Here is a 15297-nt window from a genome sequence, read left to right as displayed (position 1 = left end):
GGACACACTGTTATGGGGGATCTGTAGATGATGCACTGTTATGGGGGATCTGTGGAGGACACACTGTTATGGGGGATCTGTGGAGGACACACTGTTATGGGGGATCTGTGGATGACGCACTGTTATGGGGGGATCTGTGGAGGATGCACTGTTATGGGGGATCTGTGGATGACGCACTGTTATGGGGGATCTGTGGAGGATGCACTGTTATGGGGGATCTGTGGAGGATGCAGTGTTATGGGGGATCTGTGGAGGATGCAGTGTTATGGGGGATCTGTGGAGGATGCAGTGTTATGGGGGATCTGTGGAGGATGCAGTGTTATGGGGGATCCTTCACTTATTTCCTGCCCTCTAAATTTCTCCCGAAATAGATTTATTAATAAGTAGGGTCCGCACCGCCAAACCGTCCATCCTACTGCACAGCGTCAGTCTGCGGCAGGAAAGGCAATGATATACCAGTCACTTAGACCCAAGAAGGGAAACCTCCCCTAATGTGACAGAAATCACAATTATCTGTAAATAACGATAAATTACGACTGATTAAAGACAGTCAAGACCCCCCAACACTGATCATGGAATATTCATACAGGCAGCGCCCCCAGCGACTCTGTTCTCACATCTTATATCAGTCACTGCCACTATAACTTCTCTATAGATGAAGTGACAGAGCGGAGCCACAAGGGGGCTCTTCAGCGCCTCGTCTTACCTTGCAGATACATTTCCTCTCCCTCGGTGAACATCTGGTGGCATCTGCTGCATCGTGCACAGCTCGGGTGATAGTGCTTGTCCCCCGCCTGCGGAGCAAACAGAGACAAAGCTCAACAACCGGAACCTGCAGCCCCGGAGACCGACCCTGTGTACCCCAGAGACCTGCTCTGTACCCCGGAAACCAGCCCTGTACCCCAGAGACCTGCCCTGTACCCGGGAGACCTGCCCTGTACCCCGGAGACCTGCCCTGTACCCCGGAGACCTGCCCTGTACCCCAGAGACCTGCCCTGTACCCAGAGACCTGCCCTGTACCCCAGAGACCTGCCCTGTACCCCAGAAACCTGCCCTGTACCCAGAGACCTGCCCTGTACCCCGGAGACCTGCCCTGTACCCCGGAGACCTGCCCTGTACCCCGGAGACCTGCCCTGTACCCGGGAGACCTGCCCTGTACCCCAGAGACCTGCCCTGTACCCCAGAGACCTGCCCTGTACCCCGAGACCTGCACTGTACCCCGGAGACCTGCACTGTACCCCGGAGACCTGCACTGTACCCCAGAGACCTGCCCTGTACCCCGAGACCTGCCCTGTACCCCGGAGACCTGCACTGTACCCCGGAGACCTGCACTGTACCCCAGAGACCTGCTCTGTACCCCAGAGACCTGCCCTGTACACCAGAAACCTGCCCTGTACCCCAGAGACCTGATCTGTACCCCGAGATCACAGCGACTGACGAGAGCATCGGTCCTCCAATGTGCACAGGGGCGAGGGCTATCATTCACTAGGATTAGGTACAGAAGCTCAGCAAAAAGTATATGACATGATAGACTTAGATACAGATCTCCAGCAGACAGTATCACACAGGATAAGATTAGATACACAGGAGCTCAGCAGACAGTATCACACAGGAGAGGATTAGATACACAGCTCAGCAGACAGTATCACACAGGATAAGATTAGATACACAGGAGCTCAGCAGACAGTATCACACAGGATAGGATTAGATACACAGCTCAGCAGACAGTATCACACAGGATAGGATTAGATACACAGGAGCTCAGCAGACAGTATCACACAGGATAGGATTAGATACACAGGAGCTCAGCAGACAGTATCACACAGGATAAGATTAGATACACAGGAGCTCAGCAGACAGTATCACACAGGAGAGGATTAGATACACAGCTAAGCAGACAGTATCACACAGGAGAGGATTAGATACACAGGAGCTCAGCAGACAGTATCACACAGGAGAGGATTAGATACACAGCTAAGCAGACAGTATCACACAGGAGAGGATTAGATACACAGGAGCTCAGCAGACAGTATCACACAGGAGAGGATTAGATACACAGCTAAGCAGACAGTATCACACAGGAGAGGATTAGATACACAGCTCAGCAGACAGTATCACACAGGAGAGGATTAGATACACAGGAGCTCAGCAGACAGTATCACACAGGAGAGGATTAGATACACGGTTCAGTAGACAGTATCACACAGGATAGGATTAGATACACGGCTCAGCAGACAGTATCACACAGGAGAGGATTAGATACACAGCTCAGCAGACAGTATCACACAGGAGAGGATTAGATACACAGCTCAGCAGACAGTATCACACAGGATAGGATTAGATACACGGCTCAGCAGACAGTATCACATAGGATAGGATTAGACACACGGCTCAGCAGACAGTATCACACAGGATAGGATTAGATACACGGCTCAGCAGACAGTATCACATAGGATAGGATTAGATACACAGCTCAGCAGACAGTATCACACAGGAGAGGATTAGATACACGGCTCCGCGGACAGTATCACGCAGGAGAGGATTAGATACACGGCTCAGCAGACAGTATCACACAGGAGAGGATTAGATACACAGCTCAGCAGACAGTATCACACAGGAGAGGATTAGATACACAGCTCAGCAGACAGTATCACACAGGATAAGATTAGATACACAGGAGCTCAGCAGACAGTATCACACAGGATAAGATTAGATACACAGGAGCTCAGCAGACAGTATCACACAGGAGAGGATTAGATACACGGTTCAGTAGACAGTATCACACAGGATAGGATTAGATACACGGCTCAGCAGACAGTATCACACAGGAGAGGATTAGATACACAGCTCAGCAGACAGTATCACACAGGATAGGATTAGATACACGGCTCAGCAGACAGTATCACATAGGATAGGATTAGATACACGGCTCAGCAGACAGGAGAGGATTAGATACACGGCTCCGCAGACAGTATCACGCAGGAGAGGATTAGATACACAGCTCAGCTGACAATATCATACATGATGGGATTAGATACACGGCTCAGCAGACAGTATCACACAGGAGAGGATTAGATACACGGCTCAGCAGACAGTATCACACAGGAGAGGATTAGATACACGGCTCAGCACACAGTATCACACAGGAGAGGATTAGATACACGGCTCAGCAGACAGTACCACACAGGAGAGGATTAGATACACGGCTCAGCAGAGTGTATCACACAGGAGAGGATTAGATACACGGCTCAGTACACAGTATCACACAGGAGAGGATTAGATACACGGCTCAGCTGACAATATCATACAGGAGAGGATTAGATACACGGCTCAGCAGACAGTATCACACAGGATAGGATTAGATACACAGCTCAGCAGACAGTATCACACAGGATAGGATTAGATACATGGCTCAGCAGACAGTATCACACAGGATAGGATTAGATACACAGCTCAGCAGACAGTATCACACAGGAGAGGATTAGATACACAGCTCAGCAGACGGTATCACACAGGAGAGGATTAGATACACAGCTCAGCAGTCAGTATCATACATGATGGGATTAGATACACGGCTCAGCAGACAGTATCACACAGGAGAGGATTAGATACACAGCTCAGCAGACAGTATCACACAGGATAGGATTAGATACACAGCTCAGCAGACAGTATCACACAGGAGAGGATTAGATACACAGCTCAGCAGACGGTATCACACAGGAGAGGATTAGATACACAGCTCAGCAGACAGTATCACACAGGAGAGGATTAGATACACAGCTCAGCAGACAGTATCACACAGGAGAGGATTAGATACACAGCTCAGCAGACGGTATCACACAGGAGAGGATTAGATACACGGCTCAGCACACAGTATCACACAGGAGAGGATTAGATACACAGCTCAGCAGACAGTATCACACAGGAGAGGATTAGATACACAGCTCAGCAGACAGTATCACACAGGAGAGGATTAGATACACAGCTCAGTTGACAATATCATACATGATGGGATTAGATACACGGCTCAGCAGACAGTATCACACAGGAGAGGATTAGATACACGGCTCAGCAGTCAGTATCATACATGATGGGATTAGATACACGGCTCAGCAGACAGTATCACACAGGATAGGATTAGATACACAGCTCAGCAGTCAGTATCATACATGATGGGATTAGATACACAGCTCAGCAGTCAGTATCATACATGAAGGGATTAGATACACAGCTCAGCAGACAGTATCACACAGGATAGGATTAGATACACAGTTCAGCAGACAGTATCACACAGGATAGGATTAGATACACAGCTCAGCAGACAGTATCACACAGGATAGGATTAGATACACAGCTCAGCAGACAGTATCACACAGGAGAGGATTAGATACACAGCTCAGCAGTCAGTATCATACATGATGGGATTAGATACACGGCTCAGCAGACAGTATCACACAGGAGAGGATTAGATACACGGCTCAGCAGACAGTATCACACAGGAGAGGATTAGATACACAGCTCAGCAGATAGTATCACACAGGAGAGGATTAGATACACAGCTCAGCAGACAGTATCACACAAGATAGGATTAGATACACAGCTCAGCAGACAGTATCACACAGGAGAGGATTAGATACACAGCTCAGCAGACAGTATCACTCAGGATAGGATTAGATACACAGCTCAGCAGACAGTATCACAAGGAGAGGATTAGATACACAGCTCAGCACACAGTATCACACAGGAGAGGATTAGATACACAGCTCAGCAGTCAGTATCATACATGATGGGATTAGATACACGGCTCAGCAGACAGTATCACACAGGATAGGATTAGATACACAGCTCAGCAAATAGTATCACACAGGAGAGGATTAGATACACGGCTCAGCAGACAGTATCACACAGGATAGGATTAGATACACGGCTCAGCAGACAGTATCACACAGGAGAGGATTAGATACACGGCTCAGCAGTCAGTATCACACAGGATAGGATTAGATACACAGCTCAGCAGAGAGTATCACACAGGATAGGATTAGATACACAGCTCAGCAGACAGTATCACACAGGATAGGATTAGATACACAGCTCAGCAAATAGTATCACACAGGAGAGGATTAGATACACGGCTCAGCAGACAGTATCACACAGGATAGGATTAGATACACGGCTCAGCAGACAGTATCACACAGGAGAGGATTAGATACACGGCTCAGCAGACAGTATCACACAGGATAGGATTAGATACACGGCTTAGCAGTCAGTATCACACAGGAGAGGATTAGATACACGGCTCAGCAGACAGTATCACACAGGAGAGGATTAGATACATGGCTCAGCAGACAGTATCACACAGGATAGGATTAGATACACGGCTCAGCAGACAGTATCACACAGGAGAGGATTAGATACACAGCTCAGCAGACAGTATCACACAGGATAGGATTAGATACACGGCTCAGCAGTCAGTATCACACATGATGGGATTAGATACACAGCTCAGCAGTCAGTATCACACAGGAGAGGATTAGATACCCAGCTCAGCAGACAGTATCACACAGGATAGGATTAGATACACGGCTCAGCAGACAGTATCACACAGGATAGGATTAGATACCCAGCTCAGCAGACAGTATCACACAGGATAGGATTAGATACACGGCTCAGCAGTCAGTATCACACATGATAGGATTAGATACACGGCTCAGCAGACAGTATCACACAGGAGAGGATTAGATACACAGCTCAGCAGATAGTATCACGCAGGAGAGGATTAGATACACGGCTCAGCAGACAGTATCACGCAGGAGAGGATTAGATACACGGCTCAGCTGACAATATCATACATGATGGGATTAGATACACGGCTCAGCAGACAGTATCACACAGGAGAGGATTAGATACACGGCTCAGCAGACGGTATCACACATGATGGGATTAGATACACGGCTCAGCAGACAGTATCACAAAGGAGAGGATTAGATACACGGCTCAGCAGACAGTATCACACAGGAGAGGATTAGATACACAGCTCAGCAGACAGTATCACACAGGAGAGGATTAGATACACGGCTCAGCTGACAATATCATACTTGATGGGATTAGATACACGGCTCAGCAGACAGTATCACACAGGAGAGGATTAGATACACAGCTCAGCAGACAGTATCACACAGGAGAGGATTAGATACACGGCTCAGCAGACAGTATCACACAGGAGAGGATTAGATACATGGCTCAGCAGACAGTATCACACAGGAGAGGATTAGATACACGGCTCAGCAGACAGTATCACACAGGATAGGATTAGATACACAGGAGCTCAGCAGACAGTATCACACAGGATAGGATTAGATACACGCTCAGCAGACAGTATCACACAGGAGAGGATTAGATACACAGCCCAGCAGACAATATCATACATGATGGGATTAGATACACGGCTCAGCAGACAGTATCACACAGGAGAGGATTAGATACACGGCTCAGCAGACAGTATCACACAGGAGAGGATTAGATACACGGCTCAGCAGACAGTATCACACAGGAGAGGATTAGATACACAGCTCAGCAGACAGTATTACACAGGAGAGGATTAGATACACGGCTCAGCAGACAGTATCACACAGGATAGGATTAGATACACGGCTCAGCAGACAGTATCACACAGGAGAGGATTAGATACACGGCTCAGCAGTCAGTATCACACAGGATAGGATTAGATACACTGCTCAGCAGACAGTATTACACAGGATAGGATTAGATACACAGCTCAGCAGACAGTATTACACAGGAGAGGATTAGATACACGGCTCAGCAGACAGTATCACACAGGAGAGGATTAGATACACGGCTCAGCAGACAGTATCACACAGGATAGGATTAGATACACGGCTCAGCAGACAGTATTACACAGGATAGGATTAGATACACGGCTCAGCAGACAGTATCACACAGGAGAGGATTAGATACACAGCTCAGCAGACAGTATTACACAGGATAGGATTAGATACACAGCTCAGCAGACAGTATCACACAGGATAGGATTAGATACACGGCTCAGCAGACAGTATCACACAGGAGAGGATTAGATACACGGCTCAGCAGACAGTATCACACAGGATAGGATTAGATACACGGCTCAGCAGATAGTATCACACAGGATAGGATTAGATACAAGGCTCAGCAGACAGTATCACACAGGATAGGATTAGATACACGGCTCAGCAGACAGTATCACACAGGATAGGATTAGATACACGGCTCAGCAGACAGTATCACACAGGAGAGGATTAGATACACGGCTCAGCAGTCAGTATCACACAGGATAGGATTAGATACACGGCTCAGCAGACAGTATCACACAGGAGAGGATTAGATACACGGCTCAGCAGTCAGTATCACACAGGATAGGATTAGATACACTGCTCAGCAGACAGTATTACACAGGATAGGATTAGATACACAGCTCAGCAGACAGTATTACACAGGATAGGATTAGATACACAGCTCAGCAGACAGTATTACACAGGATAGGATTAGATACACAGCTCAGCAGACAGTATTACACAGGATAGGATTAGATACACAGCTCAGCAGACAGTATTACACAGGATAGGATTAGATACACGGCTCAGCAGACAGTATCACACAGGAGAGGATTAGATACACAGCTCAGCAGACAGTATCACACAGGATAGGATTAGATACACGGCTCAGCAGACAGTATCACACAGGAGAGGATTAGATACACGGCTCAGCAGACAGTATCACACAGGAGAGGATTAGATACACAGCTCAGCAGACAGTATTACACAGGATAGGATTAGATACACGGCTCAGCAGACAGTATCACACAGGAGAGGATTAGATACACAGCTCAGCAGACAGTATCACACAGGAGAGGATTAGATACACGGCTCAGCAGACAGTATCACACAGGAGAGGATTAGATACACAGCTCAGCAGACAGTATCACACAGGATAGGATTAGATACACGGCTCAGCAGACAGTATCACACAGGATAGGATTAGATACACAGCTCAGCAGACAGTATCACACAGGATAGGATTAGATACACAGCTCAGCAGACAGTATCACACAGGAGAGGATTAGATACACGGCTCAGCAGACAGTATCACACATGATGGGATTAGATACAATGACCTCCCACAACAGTCGCTCAGTTATCAATTACCACCAGTGTAAGAAGTAGATTTGCGGACCCTCGGTCCGGGGGGCTCGCGGTTTGCTCCCAGAGCTCAGTACATGGTATCACACCCGGCCGGTACAGCCAGGAGACATAACCCCCATCATCCACACTGTATGACGCTCGGCGTTGTCCCCCATGACGCTGATACGGATGTTTCTACATTGCAGTTGTTTGTGGCTGTTATTTTCCTGTGTCAGCAGTTAGTTGTCAGACTCCACCATCGCTGACAATTCATTATGGGAAAAAAGTAAATTAGAAACAGTTACAGATTTCTAAGATGAAGGGCGGGGGTCCTGCGATAGAAGGGCGGGGGTCCTGCGATAGATGATCGTCATTACAAGACGGAGATCTGCGATAGAAGACCATCCGCAGGAATTACCGCGGCTCGCGCTCCTCAGCAGTGAGGCGCCGTCCGGCCATAATGAGCCCAGCATGGCGGCCACCGGATAAACCCAGCATCACCGACGGGACACGACTAATCCGGGTTATGACACGAGTCTCCCCCAATAATGAGTGCCCAAGCAGGGACCCTAAATACCACAACACTATCATTCAATTACTACAATGCAGAGAAAGCAATGAATGGGAAAAAACACAAGAAAAAAAACACATAAAAAACGCACTTATTCTGTCTCCATTCAAAGGTTATAAACCATCAAACCTAACACACCAACTAAAGCTCATTACAAATGTATTCTCCCTCTCTGCCCCTCACCTCCCCCTCCTAGTGGCTGTATAAATCTGTATGTAGTGAGCTCCCCCTAGTGGTGACTGTATAAATCTGTATGTAGTGAGCCCCCTCTAGTGGTGACTGTATAAATCTGTATGTAGTGATCTCCCCCTAGTGGTGACTGTATAAATCTGTATGTAGTGATCTCCTCCTAGTGGTGGCTGTATAAATCTGTATGTAGTGAGCTCTCCCTAGTGGTGGCTGTATAAGTGTGTGTGTGTGTGTGTGTGTGTGTGTGCGCGTGTAGTGATCTCTCCCTAGTGGTGGCTGTATAAACCTGTGTGTGTAGTAAGGTCCCACTAGTGATGGTTGTATAAGTGTGTGTGTGTGTGTGTGCGCGCGTGTAGTGATCTCCCCCTAGTGGTGGCTGTAGGTAGTATTTAATTATGTAATTATAAGTGAACTTGGCAAATATTTAACTCAGAAGCAATGGTTCTGACTGCTGAAATGATGGATTCAGTAAGAAGAATCCGCTTTCAGCCGATTGGTGGAGGTTCCAGGTGTCAGAACTCCACAGATCTCATATTTATAACATATACTGATAGGCTTTCAATATATAAGTCTTACACTATCCCTTCAAATTGTAAGTCCAGGTCTTGGGGGTAATATTCCCCAAACCACTAGGGTCCACTTCTCTAGCCAACCAATGGCTGCCCAGTAGGGTGAGGATCAGCTGTACAGAGACGGCGGTCGGGAATGTAATGGGCTCTGGTCACCAGGACGGACTTTTACCTACTATTTCTCACATGTTGGGAGTTGTCATCGGGGAAATTGTAAGTTGCGGCCACATTTGCTGGACTGACGCGCTGGCTGTAAATGACGGAGCCCTTCTAGGACATTCTGCAGTCGTTATAATGATGAGGGACAGACCGGCATCTGGGAAACGTTTCCCGGGTCAGAGGTAAGGAGCTTCATTTCCTCTAATCCATCTCTGTTGGAAGCTAATGGCAGGAGGAGCCATCCTTCCCCATTACTGTTTATTCTTATCCCAGAAAAACCAACAAACAAAAGCCTAAGGTGGCAGGTGAGGAATGATAGACCCCCCAAGACCCCAGATGTCTCCAATCGCCAGAGATTGCACAAACCCAAAGAAGTAGAAACAAGATGCGGCAGGGAGGCCAGAGAAACCTCCACCAGATGCTGATCACACACTACAGCTGCACTTCATTTTGCACCCTTCAGAGCTGAAATCTCCCAGCATTCCCTGCTTGCACAGAGATTCCTTCAGAGATTTGCATTCTGAAAACTGATGTCTCTACACTACAAAGCATTACACCGTCATCTGATGTCAGAAAACTAACCGCATCCTTCATCCTGCAATGTACGGAGCTCAGCTGTAGAGAGGTGCCCCTTCTGATATGTCCCCACTGCCCCCAGTTCTGTCACTTCAGGAACTAACAAAGAAGCAGAACCGTAGAAACACCCCCAACCGACAATGGAAGCAGCAAAATGACGGATCTGGTGATTTAGGACTCTCAACATGAAACCGATGACACAGAATGTAGCGAGGAGAAAACTGGCGCTGGCACTATAAATACGCACAAACGCTGTTATTACCCGGGTACAAGGCGTGAGACCAGAGTGATTAATTACAGGCGAAGCGTAAAATACGCCACAGCAGCTGAGTCCTACAGATGTGACGCCATCACTGATCCAGCACGCCCGGCCACAATAACACTATACCAGGCATCAGACCCAATAGATCATTGCCTCCTGTGACACCCCCGGGACCTGACACCCCCCGGGACCCGACACCCCCCGGGACCCGACACCCCCCGGGACCCGACACCCCCCGGGACCCGACACCCCCCGGGACCCGACACACCCCGGGACCCGACACACCCCGGCACCCGACACACCCCGGCACCCGACACACCCCGGGACCCGACACACCCCGGGACCTGACACACCCCGGGACCCGACACACCCCGGGACCTTACACCCAGTTTGTTTTATCCCAGCTCTTCTGGGATCTAAGGGGTAATGTTTCTCCTTGTGAAGAGTGACAAGCCAGACCTGGCATGTCAGAGTGAGGCCGGTTTACACCACGCTATTTTCCAGGATCCTACGGAACGCTGTAGATTCTACCACATAGGTACTGCCATCACTATCTTAGTCCCGGTTCCCCTCCAGTTCTTTCCTTTTGTTGATTTAGTAGGGTCCAACCTGGTATTACAGTACATATCTCTCCCTTTTGTTCCTTTGTTGTTTCTTTTTCCCGACAGGGACACACTACTTTTTGATATGTCTTCATGTGTATATTTTTTGTTTCACTAATACTCATGTATGTATTTATGTCTATGCTCCAATTTTAAGCTCCTTTGAAGCCCCTGATGAAAACCCCGGTGTTGTTGAAACGTTGGGCACCTGTTTGAGCTACCTTTAACTTGGAGAATCTATTAAAGCATCCACCTGTTTGAAACACATCAATTGACTCTCCATCATTATTCGAGTGCCAGAACCTTAGTAGATATTATAACATAAAGAAAGCAAACAGCGCCGTGCCCCCCACCAGAAAATACAGAGGCTGAAAGTCTGATATCAGCAAGAGGGAGAAAACAAAGACACCATCACTACCTGATGAAAAAGCTGCCTGAACCGCATCATAAATGTCCACACCGACACCTGAAGAGAAGCACCAAACACCAGCAATGTACACGACACCTGAAGAGAAGCACCAAACACCAGCAATATACACGACACCTGAAGAGAAGCACCAAACACCAGCAATGTACACGACACCTGAAGAGAAGCACCAAACACCAGCAATTTACACGACACCTGAAGAGAAGCACCGAACACCAGCAATGTACACGACACCTGAAGAGAAGCACCAAACACCAGAAATGTACACGACACCTGAAGAGAAGCAAACACCAGCAATGTACACGACACCTGAAGAGAAGCACCAAACACCAGCAATGTACACGACACCTTAAGAGAAGCACCAAACACCAGAAATGTACACGACACCTGAAGAGAAGCAAACACCAGCAATGTACACGACACCTGAAGAGAAGCACCAAACACCAGGAATGTACACGACACCTGAAGAGAAGCACCAAACACCAGCAATGTACACGACACCTGGAGAGAAGCACCAAACACCAGCAATGTACACGACACCTGAAGAGAAGCACCAAACACCAGCAATTTACACGACACCTGAAGAGAAGCACCGAACACCAGCAATGTACACGACACCTGAAGAGAAGCACCAAACACCAGAAATGTACACGACACCTGAAGAGAAGCAAACACCAGCAATGTACACGACACCTGAAGAGAAGCACCAAACACCAGCAATGTACACGACACCTTAAGAGAAGCACCAAACACCAGAAATGTACACGACACCTGAAGAGAAGCAAACACCAGCAATGTACACGACACCTGAAGAGAAGCACCAAACACCAGGAATGTACACGACACCTGAAGAGAAGCACCAAACACCAGCAATGTACACGACACCTGGAGAGAAGCACCAAACACCAGCAATGTACACGACACCTGAAGAGAAGCACCAAACACCAGCAATGTACGCGACACCTGAAGAGAAGCACCAAAGACCAGCAATGTACACGACACCTGGAGAGAAGCACCAAACACCAGCAATGTACACGACACCTGAAGAGAAGCACCAAACACCAGCAATGTACACGACACCTGAAGAGAAGCAAACACCAGCAATGTACATGACACCTGGAGAGAAGCACGAAACACCAGCAATGTATATGACACCTGGAGAGAAGCACCAAACACCAGCAATATACACGACACCTGAAGAGAAGCACCAAACACCAGCAATGTACACGACACCTGGAGAGAAGCACCAAACATCAGGAATGTGCACCAAACACCAGTAATGTACACGACACCTGGAGAGAAGCACCAAACACCAGCAATGTACACGACACCTGAAGAGAAGCACCAAACACCAGCAATGTACACGACACCTGAAGAGAAGCAAACACCAGCAATGTACACGACACCTGAAGAGAAGCACCAAACAGCAGCAATGTACACTACACCTGAAGAGAAGCACCAAACACCAGCAATGTACACGACACCTGAAGAGAAGCACCAAACACCAGAAATGTACACGACACCTGAAGAGAAGCATCAAACACCAGCAATGTACACGACACCTGGAGAGAAGCGCCAAACACCAGCAATGTACACGACACCCACCAGCAATGTACACGACAGCTGAAGAGAAGCACCAAACACCAGCGATGTACACGACAGCTGAAGACAAGCACCAAACACCAGCAATGTACACGACACCTGAAGAGAAGCACCAAACACCAGCAATGTACACGACACCTGGAGAGAAGCACCAAACATCAGCAATGTACACGACACCTGAAGAGAAGCACCAAACACCAGCAATGTACACGACACCTGAAGAGAAGCACCAATCACCAGCAATGTACACGACACCTGGAGAGAAGCACCAAACACCAGGAATGTACACGACACCTGGAGAGAAGCACCAAACACCAGCAATGTATACGACACCTGAAGAGAAGCATCAAACATCAGCAATGTACACGACATCTGAAGAGAAGCACCAAACACCAGCAATGTACACGACACCTGGAGAGAAGCACCAAACACCAGCAATGTACACGACACCTGAAGAGAAGCATCAAACATCAGCAATGTACACGACACCTGAAGAGAAGCACCAAACACTAGCAATGTACACGACACCTGGAGAGATGCACCAAACACCAGCAATGTACACGGCACCTGAAGAGAAGCACCAAACACCAGCAATGTACACGACACCTGGAGAGAAGCACCAAACACCAGCAATGTACACGACACCTGAAGAGAAGCACCAAACACCAGCAATGTACACGACACCTGAAGAGAAGCACCAAACACCAGGAATGTACACGACACCTGGAGAGAAGCACCAAACACCAGCAATGTACACGACACCTGAAGAGAAGCATCAAACATCAGCAATGTACACGACACCTGAAGAGAAGCACCAAACACTAGCAATGTACACGACACCTGGAGAGATGCACCAAACACCAGCAATGTACACGGCACCTGAAGAGAAGCACCAAACACCAGCAATGTACACGACACCTGGAGAGAAGCACCAAACACCAGCAATGTACTCGACACCTGAAGAGAAGCACCAAACACCAGCAATGTACACGACACCTGGAGAGAAGCACCAAACACCAGGAATGTACACAACACTATCAGCATTATTTACATTGAATTCAAATGCAAGGACCAAATCAAGGAACAAAAACACTCAAATTTTGAAATACTATACCACCAAGACACAAAATTAGCGACGTCCTATATCCACACGCAATTGGATATAGGACGGATATACAGTATAACAAAAAAAACTTTTTCTCCACTCAAGGTTATTGGTTGGGTGAAGCAATTTATTGTAAAACGACTGTGTTTTCTCTTTTTAAATCTTAATGACAACCAAAAACATCCAAATGACCCTGATCAAAAGTTCACATACCCCAGTTCTTAATACCATGTATTGCTCCCTCTAACATCAATGACAGCTTGAAGTCTTTTGTGGTAGTTGTGGATGAGGTTCTTTATTTTCTCAGATGGTAAAGCTGCCCATTCTTCTTGGCAAAAAGCCTCCAGTTCCTGTAAATTCCTGGGCTGTCTAGCAGGAGCTGCGAGCTTGAGATCTCCCCAGAGAGGCTCAATGATATTGAGGTCAGGAGACTGAGATGGCCACTCCAGAACATTCACTTTGTTCTGCTGTAGTCAATGACAGGTCGACTTGGCCTTTTGTTTTGGATCGTTGTCATGTTGGAACGTCAAAGTACGTCCCATGTGCAGCTTCTGGGCTGATGAGTGCAAATTTGACCTCCAGTATTTGCTGATAACATGCTGTATTCATCTTTCCTTCAACTTTTACCAAGTTTTCTGTGCCTTTGCAGCTCACACATCCCCGAACCATCAGCAATCCACCTCCGTGCTTTACTGTAGGAATGGTGTTCCTTTCACTATTGGCCTTGTTGACCTCTCTCCCAATGTAACGTTTATGGTTGTGGCCAAAAAGTTACATTTTGGTCTCATTACTCCAAATTACCTTGTTCCAGAAGTTTTGAGGCTTGTCTCTGTGCTGTTTGGCATATTGTAGGTGAGATACTTTGTGGCATTTGCGCCGTAATGGCTTTCTTCTGAACCATGCAGCCCATTTTTCTTCAAGTGCCTCCTTATTGTGCATCTTGAAACAGCCACATCGTTAGTTTTCAGAGAGTCCTGAATTTCAGCTGATGTTATTTGTGGGTTTTTCTTTGCATCCCGAACAATTTTCCTAGCAGTTGTGGCCGAATTTTTTGTTGG

The 15297-nt window shown here is 47.6% G+C and overlaps 1 protein-coding gene across 20 annotated transcripts in view; it reads right to left on the bottom strand.

Annotated features, from left to right (window-relative positions):
- Positions 1–15297, bottom strand: part of ABLIM1 (actin binding LIM protein 1) — a 462151-nt gene that overhangs the window by 97535 nt on the left and 349319 nt on the right. For all 20 annotated transcript variants that reach the window (XM_073684651.1, XM_073684642.1, XM_073684637.1 and 17 more), the window contains one exon: positions 707–794. In XM_073684651.1, the coding sequence (XP_073540752.1) occupies positions 707–794 (88 nt within the window). The remainder of the gene's footprint in view (positions 1–706; positions 795–15297) is intronic.

The sequence above is a fragment of the Phyllobates terribilis genome, unplaced genomic scaffold (genome assembly GCF_046119375.1).
Source record: "Phyllobates terribilis strain yellow unplaced genomic scaffold, ASM4611937v1 Scaffold_5__5_contigs__length_657084704, whole genome shotgun sequence".
Lineage (NCBI taxonomy): Eukaryota > Metazoa > Chordata > Amphibia > Anura > Dendrobatidae > Phyllobates > Phyllobates terribilis.
Note: the sequence above shows the minus strand (reverse complement) of the source record. Positions and strands in the feature narration are given on the sequence as shown.